This window comes from Macaca thibetana, chromosome 1 (assembly GCF_024542745.1).
Source record: "Macaca thibetana thibetana isolate TM-01 chromosome 1, ASM2454274v1, whole genome shotgun sequence".
NCBI classification, from domain to species: domain Eukaryota; kingdom Metazoa; phylum Chordata; class Mammalia; order Primates; family Cercopithecidae; genus Macaca; species Macaca thibetana.
Window position 1 is genome coordinate 119,923,556 of NC_065578.1, and position 22,785 is coordinate 119,946,340.

The 22,785-nt window shown below is 42.9% G+C and overlaps 1 protein-coding gene and 1 pseudogene across 5 annotated transcripts in view; one reads left to right on the forward strand and one right to left on the reverse strand.

The window, feature by feature from the left end:
• Nucleotides 1-22,785, reverse strand: part of LOC126931509 (neuroblastoma breakpoint family member 3-like) — an 833,099-nt pseudogene that overhangs the window by 246,818 nt on the left and 563,496 nt on the right. The gene's annotated exons all lie outside the window — the stretch shown is intronic.
• On the forward strand, nucleotides 1,030-22,153 carry CD160 (CD160 molecule). 4 transcript variants are annotated; one of them, XM_050751393.1, is made up of 6 exons: nucleotides 1,030-1,281; nucleotides 6,521-6,626; nucleotides 10,249-10,393; nucleotides 12,720-13,046; nucleotides 18,501-18,638; nucleotides 21,480-22,153. In XM_050751393.1, exons 3-6 carry the CDS (start codon nucleotides 10,321-10,323, stop codon nucleotides 21,485-21,487), a joined length of 546 nt encoding a protein of 181 aa, XP_050607350.1. In that variant the 5' UTR covers nucleotides 1,030-1,281; nucleotides 6,521-6,626; nucleotides 10,249-10,320; the 3' UTR covers nucleotides 21,488-22,153. The 4 variants fall into 4 exon arrangements, with proteins under 4 accessions (XP_050607350.1, XP_050607323.1, XP_050607332.1 ...); XM_050751366.1 differs by having other exon boundaries at nucleotides 21,574-22,153; XM_050751375.1 differs by lacking the exon at nucleotides 6,521-6,626 and having other exon boundaries at nucleotides 21,574-22,153.

A 22,785-nucleotide genomic window follows, 5' to 3' on the forward strand; every position in this document is an offset into this window, starting at 1 on the left:
TGAGCCCAGGAGTTCAAGAGCAGGCGGGGCAGCATAGGGAGACCTCATCCAAACAAATCTTTTTAAAAATTATCAACCGAGCATGGTGGCTCACGCCTGTAATCCCAGCACTTTGGGAGGCCAAGGCAGGCAGATGGATCACTTGAGGTCAGGAGTTTGAGACCAGCCTGGCCAACATGATGAAACTCTGTCTCTACTAAAAATATAAAAATTAGTCCGGCATGGTGGCAGGTGCTCATAATCCCAGCTACTCGTAAGGTTGAGGCAGGAGCATCACTTGAGCCCAGGAGGCGGAGGTTACAGTGAGCTGAGATCACGCCACTGTACTCCAGCCTGTGTGACACAGCGAGACTCCATCTCTAAATAAATAAATAAATAAATAAATAAATAAATAAATAAAAAGTTATCCAGGTGTGGTGGCGTACACCTGTGGTCCTAGCTGCTTGGAGGGGCTGAGGTGGGAAGATCACTTGAGCACAGGAGGTCAACGTTGCAGTGAGCTATGATTGCCCCACTGTACTCCAGCCTTGGTGACAGTAAGATCCTGTCTCAAATTAAAAAAAAAATAAAAATAATAAATAAATAAATAAATAATTATAAGAAAGAAAAAGAAAAAAAATGGGTGGCAAATTAAGGTCAGTCATTCATCCTCCCCCCCACCACACCAGGACCATTTTGGTGCCCCTACTCGTTGCCTCCCCTGCTCACCACCACCCTCACTCAAGCCTTCTTGACAGCTCCCCGCCCTTCTTCCCTTTCAGCCTGGAGCAGCTGTGTTCTCTGTCCTACTTCTAACCAAAATCTACTCTCAGGAGAAGACTTGGTACCTTTCTTTATACTTGAGAGGACATTCTGTCCTTTTATCTTCTAGTTATTCTATCGTCAGTCCTTTCCTTATTATGAATTAGCAAACACAAAATCTTTGTTCCCCAGGGTAAAGAAAAGAATTTTAAGAGGTGGTTTTTCTCAGCCCCCTCAGCACCCTAGTCTATTTCTAACACCAACAAGACAAAACAAGGGAGAGGAAAGGAGAAGGAGATGGAGGACCAGTTGCAGGAGAGAAAGGAGAAAAAAATCCACAGTGGGGGTGGAGGAAGATCTCTGACTGCTTAACGACCCATCCTGTGGTTTTCAAAGACTGAATATAACAGCTATGAAAGTGTGAGCAATGACGAAACTGGAGAGATGGGGTTTTAACAAGATGCAAGAACAATCTGAGGACTGAGAGCCATTTCAACGTGAGCCCCCAGCCTGAGAGCAAGAAAGAACTTCTGTCTGGAGGTAAAAAGATCTGTTGGGGACCTGGGGTCCAGGTGGAGGGACGGGATGGTTGACAGAACTGCTCAGGCAAGGACAGGCTTCCCATGAGGTCCCTGAGAAACCTGCCTTTTGGAGGGAACTGTCCTCTGTCCTCTGGACCCTGGGGAGAAGGTTATTTCTGCCTGCCAGACCAGCATGCTCGCTCTTCTTCCATGGGCATTCAGGGATCCTGGCCCCACTCTGACATTCCTCAAATGGAGGAATTCCTCAAATTGCCAGAGGAAAGTTACCAAAGTTTAGATCAGCGTTCTGCTGGAGCTCTTCAAGGCCTGGGTTGAGACAAGCCAGGAGGCGGCCCGGGGCTTGGAGCTGGCCCTGTGAGGCACCTCTAGGGGAAGTTCACGTCCTAGGTGGTTCACATCGTGGATCTCTTGGAGGTCCATGCATAGATTCATTCATGGGATTTGTGAATTTTGGGGAAAAATACATCTTTATTTTCACTAATCTTTAATTGAAAGTTAGCACTTGCTTCAGTTACGAATATAGACAATGAACCACAATAGAATTTGCCATCAATAGAAAACACAAATATTTTCAAATCTCATTACAGTTGTTATAGATTTCTCCAAATGTCATTAACGCTCAGCACTACTGCAGAATTACAACAGTTACTAGGCTGATACCAGATTTAAAGAAGCGTGTGTACTGCTCTATCACACATTCTTGTCATGTTTTGACAACTGTCTTGTCATCATTTGTTCCCTTTATTATCCCATGTATCTTATTAATTTTTAAATGTTATTCTGAGAAGGGACTCCATATGCCTTCCCAGACCACCAAAGAGGTCCACGGCCCCCTTTACGTCAGGCGCCTGCTTTGGTGTGTTGAGCAGGAAGCCCAAAATCTCAGACAAGAGCTTCAAGGGCCCCCCAGCCCAAACCTCTGTTTGCTAACAAGTCTGGTTCTACTTTAAGGCAGTTGGGGTTGTGGAGATAGAAAAAGAAGCGCCTTCACAGCAGCAAACGAGATCTTTCTGGGCATCTTTTTCAGTGTTGTGGGAGATCCGTATTCAGAGGTATTTGTGGAGCTCAGAGCTGACCTTCCAGCTCCTCTGAGAGGTTAGATCCGGGCTCCGGTGACAGAGGAAATGGAGTCTCTTTCTTGCCATCTTGTCCCCATCCTCCCCAGAAAACCTCTGGCAAAGCTTTATGTGTCATCTAACCATCACCACATTCCTATGAGGGAGCTTTAAACACAAGAGGAATGTGAGACTGAGCGAGGTCCAGCAATGTGCCACAGGTCACACAAAGCTTGAATTTGAACCCAGGAGCCTATGAGACTCCAGGACCCCCTCCGGAGGTGAGGGAGGGGAGAGTTTCCTGCAGTCTGTGAGCTGTTGCCTGAGAGAGGCCCCGGGCTCTGGGGCCACCAGCGCAGCTCGGGAGCCCCGGGGAAGATCAAAGGTGAGGATGCCAACTGCACGGGCACCCACCCCCGTGCCCGCGCTGGGGCTCACAACGTTTTAAGAGGGGAGACCCGCCCCTGGCGTGTAGTGGGCCCAGAAAATTCCCAGACTTTTCACGACCACCCGCTCTCCCCCTATTGAGGGCCAGGTGCCGCTCTAGTACATGCTGCGTCCCCAGGACCCACGAGGCCCAACTTTGCACCCCCTCAACTCCCCTCGTAGTTTAGGCTTTCCCTGTCTAGCCCCCATGCTCGCCGGATTGTCCATGGCTGGAGTGACCAACGCAGGGCAGGTTGGGGTCACTCGGCTTTGGCTGGAAGGCAGCGCCCTCTAGCGGCCAGAGTGCGGAATCAGCGCCGCCGGCTCCGCGCTGCCCGGCCTGCGTCACACCAGGGTACTCCCCTCCCGGGCACCAAGGTCACTTCCCAGAGCATCCTTGCCCAGTGACCCCGCCTCCCCCCAGCGCTGGTGAGGGGCCCACAACAGACTTACACGCTCTTCTTCAACTCAGCCCTAGGCACCGCGAAGCCTGGCCACTCCAGCGGAGTGACCGGCTGCATCAGCCCCTCCGAGCCTGTCTGCCTGTCCTCTGTCTCCTTGGAAGCGGTCCCTACCCTGCGCCCCTCCCATCCCGCTGCACCAGTCCCTTAGGAAACACGCCTAGAGAAGGGACACGACCTTGTCAACATTCCATGGCTATGTGGTGCGGAGCCAGGACTGGAAGGAAGCCCGATTTCCTCAGCCCACCTTAATTCACCAACTGTATTCTTTTTTTTTTTTTTTTTTTTTTTTTTTTTTTTTTTTTTTTTTTTTTTTTGAGACGGAGTCTCGCTCTGTTGCCCAGGCTGGAGTGCAGTGGCCGGATCTCAGCTCACTGCAAGCTCCGCCTCCCGGGTTCATGCCATTCTCCTGCCTCAGCCTCCCAAGTAGCTGGGACTACAGGCACCCGCCACCTCGCCCGGCTAGTTGTTTGTATTTTTTAGTAGAGACGGGGTTTCGCCGTGTTAGCCAGGATGGTCTCGATCTCCTGACCTCGTGATCCGCCCGTCTCGGCCTCCCAAAGTGCTGGGATTACAGGCTTGAGCTACCGCGCCCGGCCATCCACTGTATTCTTTAGGCACCAGCTCCCCAAAGCCCACAAACATCTATGAAGGCCTAAGTCCATTGCCATCTTGTAGCCTTTCCACATCACTCATCCAGAATTTCTCCTTTCCTGCCCCTTGATACTTTATAACCTTATTACTGTTCTTAGTACAGTCGTTCTTGTGTTACAGCTGTTCGTGCATGAGTGGCTGTGAGGAGAGGGACAAAGAGGACTCCAAGAGAAAGACTCTCATAACTTGGGTTAGAATCCTGCTCCCCAACTTAGGAGCTGTGATTTTAAGCACGTCGCAAGGCCTCTCCAAGCCTCTATATGCTTCGTGCAAATAATAAATTTTAAAAAATAATAATGGCTTAGTGTTTTATAACGACTAAACACAGTCTTGTAGGTAGATGTGCCTGGAACACTGTCCATTGATTCCAATATACGAAAGCATAAAAATAATCATAGCTATCATTTATTGAGCCCTTACTCTCTGCCAGGCATTATGCTAAGTAGTTTACACAGGTTACCTCATTTGACCCTCACCACCCTAGGAAGAAAATATTTTGTCACCATTTTATAGGTCAGTAAACTCATTTTCAGAGAGGTTAAGAAACTTGCCCAATATTACACAGATAGTGTCAAAGCCAGATCTCAAACATGCTGGTCTGACTCTAGAGACCATTTAACCACTAAAACATCTTTGCCTCTGCTGTGTTAGTGATCGCTCTGTGCCCCGTGGTGCCTGACACATTATAGATGCTCCGTGTTTCTGAAATATGTCTATTTATTAAAAGCTGAGCATAGTGCCTGGCCCAGGAGCCTAAGAAACTTGACCAAGTCATGCAACTATTAAGTTTTCGGACCAGGATTTGAACACAAACACTCTGGCTCTAGAGTCTATGCTTTTTAACCATAATTCTGGGCTGAATGAATAATTGCAATCCTTCTTTATCTTCCTCTTTGAATCAAATGATGCTTTGTCACTAAATATTCTATGTTTCAAGAGTCACCAGGACATTCTGGTATAGCATGAAGGTATAACAACACAGGAGAGGGAGCAAGAAGAGGTCAAGGCTAGGGGGAAAGGACATTGGGGCCATACCTTGAGCCGCTGCTGGGATGTTTTATTAGGATTTTTTATTAGGATTGTGACAAATGTACAGATAAGTACAGACAAAATTAATGATCGTCTCTACTTAGATTTTCTTTTATGTTTCTTAATAGTACTGTATAGTTTTTATCCTATAAGTCCTATTCGAATGTTTTACATTTTTCTGGACATTTCATGGGTTTTTTTGGTGGCTATAAAGAATGAAACTTTTTCTTCTACCATATTTTCTAATAATTATATCTAGGAAAATTAATAATCTTATGTATTAATACCTTAAATTATTTATATACACTAATTTAGTTTATTTTATACAAATTATAATTACATAACATTCTATTCTGTGGATCTGCAATAATTTTTTCAACCATTCTTACCAGTGGGTCTTCACCTGTTTCCTTTTTTTGTAGGGGCGGGAGGGCGACGAAGTTTTGCTCTGTTGCCCAGGCTGGAATGCAGTAGTGTGATCTTGGCTACTGCAATCTCCGCCTCCCAGGTTCAAACAATTATCCTGCCTCGGCCTCCTGAGTAGCAGATCACAGGCACCTGCCACGATGCCCAGCTAATTTTTGCATTTTTAGTAGAGCCAGGTTTCATGTGGGCCAGGCTGGTCTCCAACTCCTGACCTCAGGTGATCCGCGTGCCTCAGCCTCCCAAAGTGCTGGTATTACAGGTGTGAGCTACCACACCTGGCCTTTACCTGTTTCTATTTTTTTGGTATTATAAACAATGCTGCAGTGAATATCCTTGTACATATATACTAGCACACTCATGCTTTTATTTCTGTAAGCTATAGCCTAAGGGACAGGGTATGTGCATTTGAAATGTTCCCCCAAAGCTCCATAACAATGTATAGTTCTACCTAGAGTGAATGATTGCACCTATTTCTTCTTACCCTTACCAAACTTTGATTTATCAATCTTTTAAATTTTTGTTCATTTAACAGGCGGTAATTCTGAAATTCTGAACTCTGAATTTTTAATTTGTACTTCCCTGAATACTTGTAAAACTAAAAAACTTTTTATTCCATTTCCTCTTTTGTGAACTGCCTATTCAGATACTCTATCTTTTATTGTTTTTAATAATTCTTAAGTTTCTCAGGTTTTCCAGATGTAAGCTATATCACATATAAATAGTAATAAATTTGCCTTAAGACTTCCAATATTTATACCCTTTGCTTTATTTTCTTGTCTAAATGTAATGGCAAACACTTCCATTACACTGTCCAAACAGAACAATGTAAAATAACAGAAATAATAGGAAGCATCTCTGCCTTAAATTATCCTATATTTTACCATTAAATATGATGTTGAAATTTTATCTGAGATATACATTTCTCCATTATATTGAATAGTATTCATCCATTACCATTTTACTTAGGATTTTAGTGGGAATTAATGTAAGACTTTATCAGAAGGTAATATTGACTTTCTTTTTTGATCCAGTAGTATGTTAATTAATAATTTCCTAATATTAAATCAAGAATTTCTAAAAATGAAACCTCATTCCATTTGTCATGGTGTGTTATATTTTTAATATCTTGTAGGACCGGTTAATTTTTGTGTGTGTGTAATTTTTGTTTTTGGCTTTCTTGAGACAGGGTCTCACTGTCAACCAGGGCAGAGTGCAGTGAAGATCATACCTCACTGCATCCGTGAACTCCTGGGCTTCTCCCACCTCAGCCTCTTGAGAAGCTGGGACTACAGGTATGCACCACCACACCTGGCTAATTTTTGTATTTTTTGTAAAGACAGGGTCTCGCCTTGTTGCCCAGGCTGGTCTCAAACTCCTGGGCTCAAGCGATCCTCCCACCTCAGCCTCCCAGAGTGTTGGGATTATAGGCATGAGCCACCACACCTGGGCCTTTCCATTTTTAAAAATTTAAATAAAATATTATAAAACAGAATACAGCAGCATATGAAAAGAACAACATACTAGGCTGGGCGTGGTGGTTCACGCCTGTAATCCCAGCATGTTGAGAGGCCAGGGTGGGTGGATCACGAGGTCAGGAGTTCAAGATCACCCCGGCCAAGATGGTGAAACCCCGTCTGTACCAAAAACACAAAAATTAGGCGAGTGCAGTGGCAGGTGCCTGTAATCCCAGGTACTTGGGAGGCTGAGGCAGGAGAATCGCTTGAACCTGGGAGGTGGAGGTTGCAGTAAGCCAAGATCGTGCCACTGCACTCCAGCCTGGGCGACTAAGTGAGACTCTGTCTCAAAAGAAAAGAATAACATACTATGACCAAATGGTTTCAGTTTTTGTTTGTTTGTCTGGGACTGCAAAGATGTATCAATTTTAGGAAATCTATTAATGTAGATCGCCATCTTAATATATCTTAAAGAAAAATAATATCATTTTAGTTGATACTTAAAGGCAATTAATAAAACATTCACATCCATCCTTGACATTTTAAAACTCTTAATAAAATAGAAATAATGTATATTCCTTAACATAATGAAATACATCTCATTCTCAAAGCTACTATAATACTTAAAAAGGAAACATTTAAGCATCCCCCATTAAACTTAGAAAAAAGACACTCATTATTACCATTATTATTTAATATTTTTCTGGAGACATTAACCAACAATATTAGAAGAAAGAAATCAGAGATATAAAACAGAAAAAGAATTATCATTATTTACACATAATATGATTGCATGACTGGAAAATCCAAGAGAATCAACTGAAAAATGATAGAATTAAGGGAGGGGAGCTGGATATGAAATTAGTATCTAGTAAAAAAATAGCCTTTCTTTTTTTTTTTTTTTTTTGAGACGGAGTCTCGCTCTGTCGCCCAAGCTGGAGTGCAGTGGCGCGATCCTGGCTCACTGCAAGCTCCGCCTCCTGGGTTCACGCCATTCTCCTGCCTCAGCCTCCTGAGCAGCTGGAACTACAGGCGCCCGCCACCGCGCCCGGCTCATTTTTTGTATTTTTTTAGTAGAGACGGGGTTTCACCATGGTCTCGATCTCCTGACCTTGTGATCCGCCCGCCTCGGCCTCCCAAAGTGCTGGGATTACAGGCGTGAGCCACCACGCCCGGCCAAAAAATAGCCTTTCATATATGAACAACAATGAAAAATTAAAAGATATAATGAATGATATAATGAAAAAATAAGTTAAAAGATACAATGAGTGGAAACAACAGATGCTGGAGAGGATGTGGAGAAATAGGAACGCTTTTACACTGTTGATGGGAGTGTGAATTAGTTCACCCATTGTGGAAGACAGTGTGGGGATTCCTCAAGGATCAAGGACTAGAAATACGATTTGACCCAGCAATCTCATTACTGGCCATATACCCAAAGGATTATAAATCATTCTATGATAAAGATGCACACGTATGTTTATTGTGGCACTATTCACAATAGCAAAGACTGGGAACCAACCCAAATGTCCATCAATGATAGATTGGATTAAGAAAATGTGGCACATATACACCATGGAATACTATGCAGCCATAAAAGGATGAGTTAATGTCCTTTGCAAGGACATAGATGAAGCTGGAAACCATCATTCTAAGCAAACTTCATAAGGACAGAAAACCAAATACTGCATGTTCTCACTCATAAGTGGGAATTGAACAATGAGAACACATGGACACAGGGCGGGGCACATCACACACTAGGGCCAGTTGGGGGGTGGGGACTGGGGGAGGGATAGCATTAGGAGAAATACCTAATGTAAATGACAAGTTGATGGGTGCAGCACACCAACATGGCACATTTATACCTAAGTAACAAACCTGCACAAGGTGCACATATACCCTAGAACTTAAAGTATATATATAAAAAAAAGATATAATGGGTAAAAGATGACATTTTCAATAGTGAAAAAGAATATGAATTACTCAAGAAACAAACTTAGCTAAGAAATGGACAACGACTTTATGAAGAAAACTTCTATACATACCTGAGACACATATATTTGAAAAATGAGTATCACATTCTTGGATCAAAAGAATCAGTGTCACAACAAATTCAGTTCTCCCTAAGTTAAAATATAAATTGAACATATCCCAATTTTAAAATACCAACAGGACTTTTTCTTGGTGGTACACACAGTAGGAAAGGCGAGACTAGACAAGCCGACTATAAAAATCAGAAAAATAAATTTATAGAAAAATTCTTGTTTTCCCCTTTTGAATTTTAAATGCTGTGAATGTAATTACCTATTCAAAAGTTATAAACTACAAAACTTTATATTTTTAAAACATATACACACAGAGAAGATTTTTTTAAATAAAAATACATTTATTTTATATACATAATTGCAATTTGCCCTTTTTGACCTAATGATATATCATGAATATCCCTCCAGGCCCATATTTATAGAAGTATCTCATTCTTTTAATATATATAATATTTTATTGCATAGATTCATGGAAACTTATTAAACCATTTCCCTATTGATGAAATTCAGGTGTTCGTTTTTCTTCAGTTTGTTTATTTTGAAACAGGGGTAATTTTTCTTAGCCAGGATTAGAAGGCATAACTATAAAAAATAAAACATAATAATGTTGAAGGAAAATTATAGCCTCAATTGGAGGGAAACTTTCCTAAACAATGCAGGAAACCCAGACAACTTAAAGGAAAATATGATTAGGTATGTTGTATTTAATTACATACAATGTAAATTTTCCTTGTGGAAAAAAAGCATCATAAACAAAGAGAAGAGACAAACAACAAATTGGGAGAAAGTATTTGCCTAAAGAAATGGCAGATGGGTTAATATCTCTAATATAGAGAAAGTTCCTAAAAGTTGAGTTAAGAAATATAAAGAATATGAACACACACAATTCATAGACAAGGGAATACTAATGACCAATAAGCATATGAAAAGATCCTCAACCTCACTAATCATGGAAATGCAACATAAAACAAATCTAATTTTTCATCTATCAGATTGGCAAACATTTTAAAGTACAGAAAATACTCAGAGCTGGCAAGGGCACAAGGAAATGTACACTATTAAGCATTCTTGGTGAACATCTGATTCTCAACAGTCTTTTTGGAGAGCAATCTGTTTATAGTAGAAAAAAGTTTTAATCCTCATATTCTTTGACCCAGCAATCCAATTTAACTTAAAATATATACATATATATATATAAGAAAACAGCCCTATTGTCTCCCTACATCTCTCCCTCCCCTGCCCTCCCAGTATATCTCACTTGGTTTACCACCTCAATTCCCAGCCAGTTGGACTCTAATGCCCAAGCCCTCCTCTACCTCCATCATACTCTAGCCAATCAAAGCTAGTGCCTGGGATGGGGAGATGGTCTTGGAGCCCTGGAAGGCTTTGTCTAGTGGGTCCCCCTGTGCTTTCAGGAGACTGAAGCCAAGGATACCAGCAGAGCCAACATTTGCTTCAAGTTCCTGGGCCTGCTGACAGCGTGCAGGATGCTGATGGAAACTGGCAGAGGCTGCTGTGCCCTGGCCATCCTGCTGGCAATTGTGGACATCCAGTCTGGTGGTGAGGATAGGCCCTAGAGCAGAGACGGCCATGGGGAGGATCCTGGGCTTGTGGGAAGGGCTGGATCCCATGATTTTCTCTGATGGGGAAACAAAGGACTCACTTTTTTTTTGAGGGAGTCTCACTCTGTCACCCAGGCTGGAGTGCAATGGTGCGATCTCGGCTCACTGCAACCTCCGCCTCCTGGGTTCAAGCAATTCTCCTGGCTCAGCTTCCTGAGTAGCTGGGACTACAGGCATATGCCGCCACGCTCGGCTAATTTTTGTATTTTTAGTAGAGACAGGGTTTCATCATATTGGTCAGGCTGGTCTCGAACTCCTGCCTGACCTCAGGTGATCCTCAGGAGCCCGGCTGACTCACTGTTCTTGACATTAAGGAAAGGGTAAAAAATATAGTGTCTTTTTCTTTTTTGTTAGAACTGATACTACTGCCTCTCTGTCAGACATTCTGCCTCTGCTACATGTTTCAAAGAGCCTGGTAATCTGTGCCTCAACCTAAGATTCCTTTAAGTTCCTATATACTATAAATTTATGAAATCCAGGTTTGAGATCCAGATACTGCAATCTTCATTAACTTCAGTACCTAGTTTAACCACTCTGCCTCAATTTGTGTATTTATAAAACGGGAACAGTAACACCTGTCTCTACGGCTATACTGAGGATTTGATATATAGAAAAGCACTCTAATAGAGACCCTGTAGAAGTTCCAGCTGGAAAGTAGAAATAAAATATAAACCATTTTGGAGTTAATCAATGGCTGGGATTGCAAGTCTCCCTCAGATACAGGTCTTATAAGACCCATATCTCTTACTCTTGTAAGAGAATTGCATTTAATATGTAGGGGGAAGCCTCCATCTGTGCCTCTTCACCATTTTCATGTGAGTGAATTTAGTTTACTGTATATACCAAGAGGAGTCTTACAAGGAAAAGCAAGTCATAGGGGATCAAGCTGCCAAGGGAGTGGGGCTGGCAGCCTCATCATCTGCCTGATGAGTTTTTAGCAGAGAGCTGGATGTAACCAAGGTTGGGGTTTTGCAAGGATCCGTCATAGCGGGAGTAAAGCTAAGGGAGCTGAGGGTGGATATAAGGGAGAGATTATAGTAATGGACTACAAAATATAAACTACAGAAGGAAGTGAAGTTTGAGGAGAGTGAGGGGCAGTACAAAGGTGGCAGGGCCAACGCACTGGAAAATTAGGTCAGAGACACCCATTGAGCCGAAACATCCTGGGTTAACCCAACTATTTTCTCCACTTCTGTATCTAGGTTACAGATTACTTACAGGGAAAATCATCAAGTCGGCAGATTGGCACCATCAGAGTCATGGTCTTTGGCTACCAATGGTCCCTCAATAATTAGTCTGTTTCTCCAGTCCATTCTCACTTCATTTCTGCACAGTGGCTGTTTTTAATTATCTCTGGTATTTCTGTGGTCTCTCTCATCCTATATCTCTTAGAAAAACTTTTACTCTTCCTTCAAGTCTCAGCTCCAGCACTAAATTCACTGTGAAGTTTTCCTGATTCTTCAGACTTAGGAATCTCTAAGATTCCTCAATTATAATAACTGTGGAATTAAATTGTAATTTTTTGCTAATCTGTTTTTACATTAGGCTTTAAACTCTGAGAGTGGCCAGGCACGGTGGTTCATGCCTGTGATCCCAGCAGTTTGGGAGGCAGAGGCAGGAAGGTCGCTTGATGCCTGGAGTTCAAGACCAGCCTGGACAACATAGTGAGAATCTGTCTCTACAACACAAAAAATTAGCCAGGCATAGTGGTGCATACCTGTAGTGTTAGCTATTTGGAAGGTGGAAGCAGGAGGATTGCCTGAGCCCAGGAGTTCAAAGGTGCAGTGAGTTACAATTATGCCACTGCACTCCAGCCTGGGTGACAGAGCAAGACCTTGTTTAAAAAAAATTTTTTTTAAATTAAAAATCCCCAGTCATCTAATGGTTAGGGAAAAAAAGGTCTGACAGTGGGGCTCATGTCCTAGTCATCATTGCCCCAGCAGGGCTTGGCAGGGTGAATACCCACACATATTTGTTAAGTGGAGGAACAAATAAACCTATGAATGAATGGATGCTTTGAGCATATTATTTAGTACCTTAATTTTCATTTTCCAGATGAATAAACTACTGCCCAAGGAGTTAGGTAACTTGCTGACAGTCACACAGCCATCGATAGAGCTGTAATTTGTATTTCCTGTCTGCCAGCACTGCTGCCAGGTTCTGCTTCAGTCCTTCCTTGAAGACTTCTAGTGATAAGGAGCAGTAATGGTGAAATTCAAAAAACGCTACCTGACCTCTGGGTAATTCTTCCCTTTCCATTCCAGGATGCATTAACATCACCAGCTCAGCTTTCCAGGAAGGAACACAACTGAACTTAATCTGCACTGTGTGGCATAAGAAAGAAGAGGCTGAGGGGTTGGTAGTGTTTTTGTGCAAGGACAAGTCTAGAGACTGTTTTCCTGAGACCAGTTTAAAACAGCTGAGACTTAAAAGGGATCCTGGGATAGATGGTGTTGGTGAAATATCATCTGAGTTAGTGTTCACCATAAGCCAAGTCACACCGTCGCACAGTGGGACCTACCAGTGTTGTGCCACAAGCCAGAAGTCAGGTATCCGCCTTCAGGGCCATTTCTTCTCCCTTCTAGTCACAGGTGAGTCTCTAATACCCCTAATGCCACCAGGTGGGACACTGAGCAGAGTTGACAGCTGGTGATGTAATCAGATGGTTCAGGTCCTGGATAGGCAGTTTCCTTCTTTCTCAATCCTTTTCCAACATTCCCATTGGCAGATGCTGCCTTTCTTCAACGTGCACATACAAACATAAACTCATTTTGTTTTTAATTTTAAAACTCTTACCGGGGTGGCTATTGCATTTTTATTGACAGGGAGATGGTGACACAGGGGTTGAAGAGATTTGTCCAATGCTACTCACTGACCGGTGAAAATAAAAACAGATAGAAATTAGGCCTCCTGGCCAGGCACGGTGGCTTATGCCTGTAAACCCAGCACTTTGGGAGGCAGAGGTGGGAGGATCACCTGAAGTCGGGAGTTCAAGACCAGCCTAGCCAACATGGAGAAACCCCATCTCTACAAAAAATACAAAATTAGCCGGGTGTGGTGGCGCATGCCTGTAATCTCAGCTACTCGGGAGGCTGAGGCAGGAGAATCGCTTGAACGTGGGAGGCAGAGGTTGCAGTTAGCTGAGATCGCACCATTGCACTCTAGCTTGGGCAACTACAGTGAAACTCCGTCTCAAAAAAAAGAAAAAGAAAAGAAAAAAAGAAATAAATTAGGTCTCCTGATTCCCAATTCAGAACTCTCCCAGAAATGCGGCTATATTTCTAAATTCAGGCAGACAAAGAGATTAGGTTTGAGATAATATGAGTATCTGTCTTAAGGAGCATTTAGTTGGAAGAAACAGAAACCCATTCAAGGTACCACAGATTAGAGGAGGAAAAAATAAAGCAAAAAGTACAGCTGGCCCTCATGAGCTCTAGCTCCTGGAATCAGAAACTAGAAAGGGGACAGGACGCAAAACAGTTACCATTTCAAACTCTGAGGCGGCAAGGCCTCTGGCTTCTGCATCTGTCTTTTTCACTCTGTGCATGCTCCCCCGGCTCCATTACTACTTTGGCATGTCCTAAATATGGCCACTCCAGCCCCAGCTTTATGTAGCTTCCTTAAGTCAAACTGTGCCCAACAGAAAGTGTCTGTGTTCCTATATTCCCAGACAACAGAGCAAGCCTCCACAATTCCGTGAAAAAAAAAAAAAGTTTACCTGGCTGGGCTCTGTGGCTCACGCCGGTAATCCCAGCACTTAGGGAGGCCAAGGCAGGCGGATCACGAGGTCAGGAGTTTGAGAGCAGCCTGGCCAATATGGTGAAACTCCATCTCTACTAAAAATACAAAAAACAAAATTAGCCAAGCATGGTGGCACACGCCTGTAGTCCCAGCTACTTGGGAGGCTGAGGCAAAAAAATCGCTTGAACCCGGGAGGTGGAGGTTGCAGTGAGTCGTGATTGCGCCACTGCACTCCAGCCTGGGCGACAGAGTGAGACTCCGTCTAAAAAAAAAAAAAAGTTTACCTTGAATTATATATTCAGCCAAACTATAAACCAAATGTAAGGAAAGAAAAAAGATACTATCACAAGATGCAATGACTCAAAAAAATTTGCCTTCCATGTGATCTTTTCAAAGAAGCGACCAGAGGATGTGCTTCAGTAAAACAAGAAAGTGAATCCGTAAAGGAGATAAAATGAGATACAGGAAACAAGGAATCTAACAGGGAAAAGGAAATTCTAAGCTGGACACAGTGGCTCATGCCTGTAATCCCAGCACTTTTGGAGGCCAAGGTGGGAGGATCACTTGAGCCCAGGAGTTAGAGAAAAAAAGCCTGGGCAACATAGGGAGACACCATCTCTAGTGGAAAAGAAAAAAAAAAAGGAAATTCTAGAATTTAAAAAGGGCACTTAGTCCAGAAGAGAGCAAGAGAAAGAAGACTCTGGAAGGGAAATCTCTAGGAGGTAAAAATGGAATTGACAGATCATCTTTCTAAAGGCCCATTAAAGACCCAATAAAAGGATTAAAGAAATGGATATGGGCCGGGCGCGGTGGCTCAAGCCTGTAATCCCAGCACTTTGGGAGGCCGAGACGGGCGGATCACGAGGTCAGGAGATCGAGACCATCCTGGCTAACACCGTGAAACCCCGTCTCTACTAAAAATACAAAAAAAACTAGCCGGGCGAGGTGGCGGGCGCCTGTAGTCTCAGCTACTCCGCAGGCTGAGGCAGGAGAATGGCGTAAACCCGGGAGGCGGAGCTTGCAGTGAGCTGAGATCCGGCCACTGCACTCCAGCCCGGGCTACAGAGCAAGACTCCGTCTCAAAAAAAAAAAAAAAAAAAAAAGAAATGGATATGGAAAACTCTGCCAGTAAAAAAATAAAATCAGGCTCTAGAAAAAACTAAATTTTACAAAAGAAACATAGCACACAACTTGATTCTGCAAAAAAATAACACAAAATCCAAATTATGTAAACATGACTAATTTAAATAAAATTTGTGATACAATTATTTTTGCAAGAATGCAGAGAAGGAAAATGGGTAAAAGTATAACCTTCATCTACTATAGCAGAAAGCCAACAGAAAATGTCTACATTTTATCACTAGGAAGCAGCAATATGAGCATATTATTTAGGAATATAAGACATCTTGAAGAGTTGGCAGTGGTTGTCTCAGACAATAAGCCTAGGAGGATAAAAGGGCACTGCTATTATTCTCTAAGAACTTACAACTACTTTACTTTTTTTTTTTTTTTTTGAGACAGACTCTCACTCTGTGGCCCAAGCTGGAGAGCAGTGGCATGATCTTGGCTCACTCCCAGGTTCAAGTGATTCTCCTGCCTCAGCCTCCCAAATAGCTGGCACACGCCACCACCCTCGGCTAATTTTTTTGTATTTTTAGTTGAGACGGGGTTTTGCCATGTTGGCCAGGCTGGTCTCGAACTCCTGACCTCAGGTGATCTGTCCGCCTCAGCCTCCCAAAGTACTGGGATTACAGGTGTGAGCCACCGTGCCTGGCCTATCTTACTTTTAAAGAAAAATAAGTATAAATTACCCACTTACCACCACCCTCCCCCCATGAAAAACTGGCCCAGAGCCTTTGAACAAATGTTTTTAATCACCTCCTATGGTTCCTAGTTAATTCAAATGTTCAACTTGTTTAGTTTGATTGACTTTCTTCCTTGCTTCCTGGTGTCTTCCTGTCTGACCTAGCCACAGCATTCAGCACTTCTGACTATTCCCTCCTTCATCAAAGTGTCATCTTAGTGGTTTCTGTGACTGTACTCAAGTGGTTCTCTACCAGCTTGGCTCTTCTTTTGTCTTCTCTATTTCCTCCTCCCACCTCTCAAACATGAGTATTCATTCCCCAAGACTCACTTCTCATCACTTCAACCTTTTCTCTTTACTCTCTCTCCCCAGTTCTCATCTACCCATGATTTAAACCAGCATCTCAATGCAATTGACCATCAAATCCACTTCTCCAGTTCAAACCTCTTTCCTAAGTTTTAATTAAACGTTTCAACTAACAACTGTACTCCTAGCTCCTAGATGCCCCACCATTTCCTCAAACTCAGTACCAAAGCTATCCTCCTGAGACCCTGTTTCTGTTCATGACTGAAGTCAACTTTGGTTCCTCCTTTTTTCTTAACCCCCAATTCAGAGAGTTACTAAGTACTACTGTTCTTCCGCACAGCAGTACTTTGTTATTCCTTTCCTTCCAAAGGTGTTTTTCAGGTCTTCATCACCTCACACTTAACATATTCCAATAGTCTCCTAACTAGTGAGTCCCCTGAGTTCAGCAACTGTGCCCTACTCACCTTTGTATCTCCCACACCTACCACAGGGCCTAGCACCGAGCTGTTGCCTAATAAATGGTCCAGCAACTCTAAATACTGTTTCTGCCTCCACTCCATTCTACATACTGCCACCAGCTTGTCTTTCCAAAATGCTAATTTGTACATGCCACACCACTCAAAGTTTTAATGGCTTCTCACTGTCTATGGGATAAAGTCTAAATTACTATAGCCTGGCACTAGAGACTCTATAGCATTTCATTATATTTATGTGAATACATTGCTTCAGTTAAACTGCACTAGCAGATACTCCTCTTTCATTCATCCAACAAATATGTATTGTGCATCCCACGCCCAGCGCTGCGCCTTGGAGAACAGAATGAGGTACAACACAGTCCTTGTTCCTTATAACCTAAAATTCCTGTTCTAATATATTGTTTTGGTTGTGAAGATTCTCCCTAAGAAAGAATGCTTTTCTCATCTCAGCATATTTAAGTATTACAGTCAGCACATCTAGATGGTTCCCCAAATGTGGAAATTAGGTGCATTTTGGAAGGTAAAACTGGTTAAGAGGAGACAGGTAACAGATAATAAACAATGTCAGCTGGGTGCGGTGGCTCATGCCTGTAATCCCAGCACTTTGGGAGGCTGAGGCGGGCAGATCACTTGAGATCAGAAATTTGAGACAAGCATGGCTGACATAGTGAAATGCCATCTCTGCTAAAAATACAAAAATTAGCCAGGTGTGGTGGCACATGCCTGTAACCCCAGCTACTTGGGAGGCTGAGGCAAGAGAATCACTTGAATCCAGGAGGCAGAGGTTTCTGTGAGCTGAGATTGTGCCACTGCACTCCAGCCTGGGTGACAGAGCCAGACTCTGTCTCAAAAAAATAATAAAATAAAAAACAATGTCTGCCATTTACTTACTGTGGGCCAGGCATTGTGCTAAGTGATATTATTTTATTTAAGCTGCACGGTCTTTTGAGCTATTGTGCTGTGATAACTGAAGCTTGAAGATAATTTACGTTTATCCAACTAGTGAATGATGGATAAAAATCCAGATCTAGGCCAGGTGCGGTGTCTCAAGCCTGTAACCCCAGCACTTAGGAAGGCCAAGGCAGGTGCATCACCTGAACCCAGGAGTTCAAGACCTGCCTGAGCAACATAGTGAAAACCTGTCTCTACAAAAAATACAAAAATTGGCTGGGTGTGGTGGCACATGCCTGTAGTCCCAGCTACTAGGGAAGCTGAGGTGGGAGGATCGATTGGGCTTGGGGCTTGAGGCTTCAGTGAGCCATGATCACGCCACTGCACTCTAGCCTGGATGACAGAGCAAGACCCTGTCTCAAAAAACAAAAACCAAAACAAACAAACAAAAAAACCCCAGATCTATTCCAAAGGGCAAGATTTTAACTTATGCTAAATTGCTTGACCCACTCTAGAAAATGGGGCTATTTGGGGATACCCAAGTCCAAGGTAGCTAAGCTGTTTCAGCTATCTCTGTGGCAAAACTTCAGAATTACTTTAAGGTCTATCTGCATCCCCAGTGTCTGACACACAGGAGATTCTATACTTATTTATGGCTGCTTAAGTACATCATCATTACCCACAATGTTAAAGATACTTATCTGGGCAACAAATTACGGCGGGAGGAATCCTTGGAGATCATAAAAGAGATGTTATGAGATGATGCAAAAGGAGGTACTGATGATTTCTGAAACCCTCCCCTGATCCAAGATTCTCTTTTGAACCAGAGACAGGGAACTACACAGTGACGGGACTGAAACAAAGACAACACCTTGAGTTCAGCCATAATGAAGGCACTCTCAGTTCAGGCTTCCTACAAGAAAAGGTCTGGGTAATGCTGGTCACCAGCCTCGTGGTCCTTCAAGGTACGTCCAAAAGAGCCGTAAACACCCCAAGCAATGAGGGTGCTATTGTATTTCTGCCATCTTGGTTATTCTCCAGGAGAAGGTTGGAAAGGAAGTCCAGAGGGAGAGGAAAATGTTACTCAAGCCCTGGTTATCCATAGGAAAGTTCAAACCAGTTTCACTGATCCAAAAGCACTAAAGAGGAAGACAGATAAATCAGACTTTCCAAAGGGTAGGAGGTAAGACTTATTAGGAAAGAAGGCCTGTGAGAGAGGCAAGTTAGTACAACCACCTCTACTCACTGCGTGAACAGAGGACTATAAGTTGAAGCAACCGATTTTTGACTATTAGAGGAAGAACAAGAGACAGACTTGGTTTGGAGATGGTTTTTTGTATTTTGTTTTTTTCAGATGGAGTCTCGCTCTGTCGCCCAGGCTGGAGTGCAGTGGCACAGTCTCGGCTCACTGCAAGCTCCGCCTCCCGGGTTCACGCCATTCTCCTGCCTCAGCCTCCCGAGTAGCTGGGACTACAGGCGCCCACAACCGCGCCCGGCTATTTTTTTTTTTTGCATTTTTTAGTAGAGATGGGGTTTTCACCATGGTCTCGATCTCCTGACCTCGTGATCCGCCTGCCTCGGCCTCCCAAAGTGCTGGGATTACAGGCGTGAGCCACTGTGCCCGGCCTGGAGACAGGTTTTTGAACATTGCAGCTCCCCAGCAAAGGCTGATGGCCAGATTGAGCATATTAAACACATATAGCTGAGTCTTCTGATACCAATATGGATTGGTGCTCTCCCTATTAGATAATAAAAGTGAACCTTCCAATAATTTGTCATTATGTTTTTGCATAATAAGCAACTGATTCAGGTTTTTGCCTGTCCTTGGCATTCTTAACTCCATTTAATTTAGGCATTCCTCAAATCAATACCACTGTTTTGAGTGACATCAGAATGTAAGCTCTATATATGTAAGGACTTTGTCATCTTTACCCCAACAAAAAGTCCCACACATATAGCACGCTCTTAATAAATTTGTTAAAGAACCTGTACGATGAATCAGATGCTTTACACATGATGATTCTAACCTTATACAACCCTTGCAAGCAAACATCCCCTGGTTACTCATCAGGAAACAACATAAGGAAGTTAAATAGGGCCTGGTGCGGTGGCTCACGCCTGTAATCCCAGCTCGTTGGGAGGCTGAGGCAGGCAGATCCCTTGAGCCTAGGAGTTTGAGGTCAGTCTGGGCAACTCGGCGAAACCCCATCTATACAAATAAATAAAAACTTTGTCACACGTAGTGGCACACACACTTGTAGTCCCAGGCTAAGGCACAAGGATCACCTGAGCCCAGGTTGGTTCAGGTTGCAGTAAGCCATGTTCATGCCACTGTACTCTAGCCTGGGTGACAGACTGAGACACTTTCTCAAAGAAAAAAAAAAAGTTAAATGTTGCCTGTCACAGCAATTAATACAGATCCTTCTCACTCTAAAACCTTACACTCAGTAATGACCTACTATAGGCAAAGCACCTCTTACCTCCTTTACCACCCCATTCATTCTGAGATTGACTCCTCCCCTTTCCAGAAACAGGACCACCTAAATATTCCCTATTCCAGTCCCTTATCTGCAAGTCATCAAAAGAAAACACAGATTTTCCATCCTGGCTAACACGGTGAAACCCCGTCTCTACTACGAAATACAAAAAATAGCCGGGCGAGGTGGCAGCGCCTGTAGTCCCAGCTACTCGGGAGGCTGAGGCCGGAGAATGGCGTGAACCCGGGAGGCGGAGCTTGCAGTGAGCTGAGATCCGGCCACTGCACTCCAGCCTGGGCTACAGAGCGAGACTCCGTCTCAAAAAAAAAAAAAAAAAAGAAAACACAGATTTCAAAAAGAAAACACAGACTTTATCTGTAATCCTTGACAAGGATCTTCTAAATTTAAGCCTATGCCAGTTTTCAGGAGGAAACATGAATATGAAAGTCTGACCATTTAGACATAATTTTTTATTGACTTTAAATTCTCTTGGTTAGGCTACTGTAACCAGTAAAACACATTTTATTTTAGAATAAAAATTCTAAAGGGTAAATTGAGTCTAGCCATACAACCTACTACCAGTTACTATCTCTGATTCCCAAGTCATCCTAGAGAAAAAAAAAAAAATCTGGACTTTTTTCCTTTTCCACTCAGGTGAAGAGAATGAGCTTTTTAATCCAATTTTTTGTTTTCTCCTGTATTCAATTCAAGTAGCTTTAAAGTTAACCAAAGGAAAAAACCAAAGCTCAATATTTGATTAAATGAGAAAATATACACTACTTAGAAGCTTTCTTTTCTTTATCCTTCTCCCCCAACTCAAGGCTTAGTAGAATTATGGAAAGAGGTAGTATTCAGTAGAACAGTACACATGCTTTTTCAGGTCCAGAAACACCACATAGATCAAGTTATCATGCTTACATGTGGGGAAGAGGAGGAGGGAGTTTCCTGGATCTCTGTGCCTCTCAGCTCATGAAGCCAATTTCACTGAATATCCTTATCACTATGCCAACAATTCAGATCTATACATGGAAAACCTACCTTCAATTTTTTGAGTGGCATCTATTGCTTGATTGTCCCTTCCAGCAAGGAGTGATCAAAGACTAGCTCCCTTCGCACTCCCACCACAATCAGATTTGCTCAAGATTACAACCCTAATTTAGTAATGTGCAATACATAAAATAGTTCCCACTTTCCTTTTCCAATCCCTTCACAGTCATGAGGGCCTATCAAACACACATCTCAGGACAGGTCAGACTTCACTATATCAGGTATTTTGTTGCTATTCTAAGTTATAAGGCAGTAATACAAACTTTCTTTTTCTTTCTACAGCTTTGTAAGCCTTGTGCCAAAAAAAAAAAACGTTTTTAAAAAGCTACAGCAAGATGAGTCTGACTCTAGCTTAGTATGTTTCTCATTACAACAGGCACAGAGAATAAAGCAACGGGGCATAGGGGAAGAGATGCTAAATATACCAAGAATCTGTGGAAATATAAGCTGGGGCAAATCAGTGTGATCCTTGATTTTGCTGCTCACCATCAGAGCAAACCTGCCTTCTTCCCGCCTAAGCTCCAGTAAATAAACAGAACAGTTTTCACCAAAGTGGCTGGTATAGTCCTCAAATATTGGATAAATATGTGCGTTTTTGTACCCCAGAACAATTTTTCCTCCCTCCTCCTCAACATAGTAAAATAAGTCAAACAAAATGAGAACACCAAATTTGGGGGGAATAATTTTTTATTTAACACTGTAAAGGAAAGAGAAAGAAAACAAGCAGAGATAGGTAGGACAGAAAGGAAGACAGCCAGACCCAGTGACTGACTTGGCATGAAAATGAGGAAATGCAGACAGACCTCAACATTCAAAAACATCCACACAGCACTGCTGGAGGAAGAGGAAGATCTGTGCAGACCAGGAGCACCACAGGCTACAACTGCCCAGCTTCAACTCAACACTTGTTAACCTCTTTGGTCATTTCTCTTTTTAAATAAATGCCCATAGCAGTATGTGCAGTCTTTTCTTTTCTCCTAAATCCACAAACTCTCTTCTTTCTCTTTGGACAGACGACCTATTGTCATAGTTAAGCAGAGAGTGGGCAGGATATTCCTGATAGGAGGAACTACATGAATAAAGGGGTAAGAGCACAGAAATTTAGCTACAGCTCCATGGTGAGCCATTAAAAGGAAAGAGACACTTTACCTGTGCTCCTTGGCAAGGACCTGCCAAATGTGGGAGCTACGGTTTGTGGGAACGGAGAGAGATATGGCTGAAGTAGACGAGTAAGACCCTTATTAGTGATAGTCCTGAACCTCAAACTAAGGATTTTAGACTTTGTATCCTATGGAGATAAAAGAACCAGCCACAGTCAAAAAGACCTGGATTCAAATTCTGGCTCTGCAACATACCAGCTATTTGTCATTGGGCAAATGAATTTTTTTTTTTTTTTTTTTGGAAACGGGAGTCTCACTCTGTTGCCCAGGCTGGAGTATAGTGGCACGATCTCGGCTTACTGCAACCTCCACCTCCCGGATTCAAGCAATTCTCCTGCCTCAGCCTCCCAAGTAGCTGGGATTACAGGCATGCACCACCATGCATGGTTAATTTTTGTGTTTTTAGTAGAGACGGGGTTTCACCATGT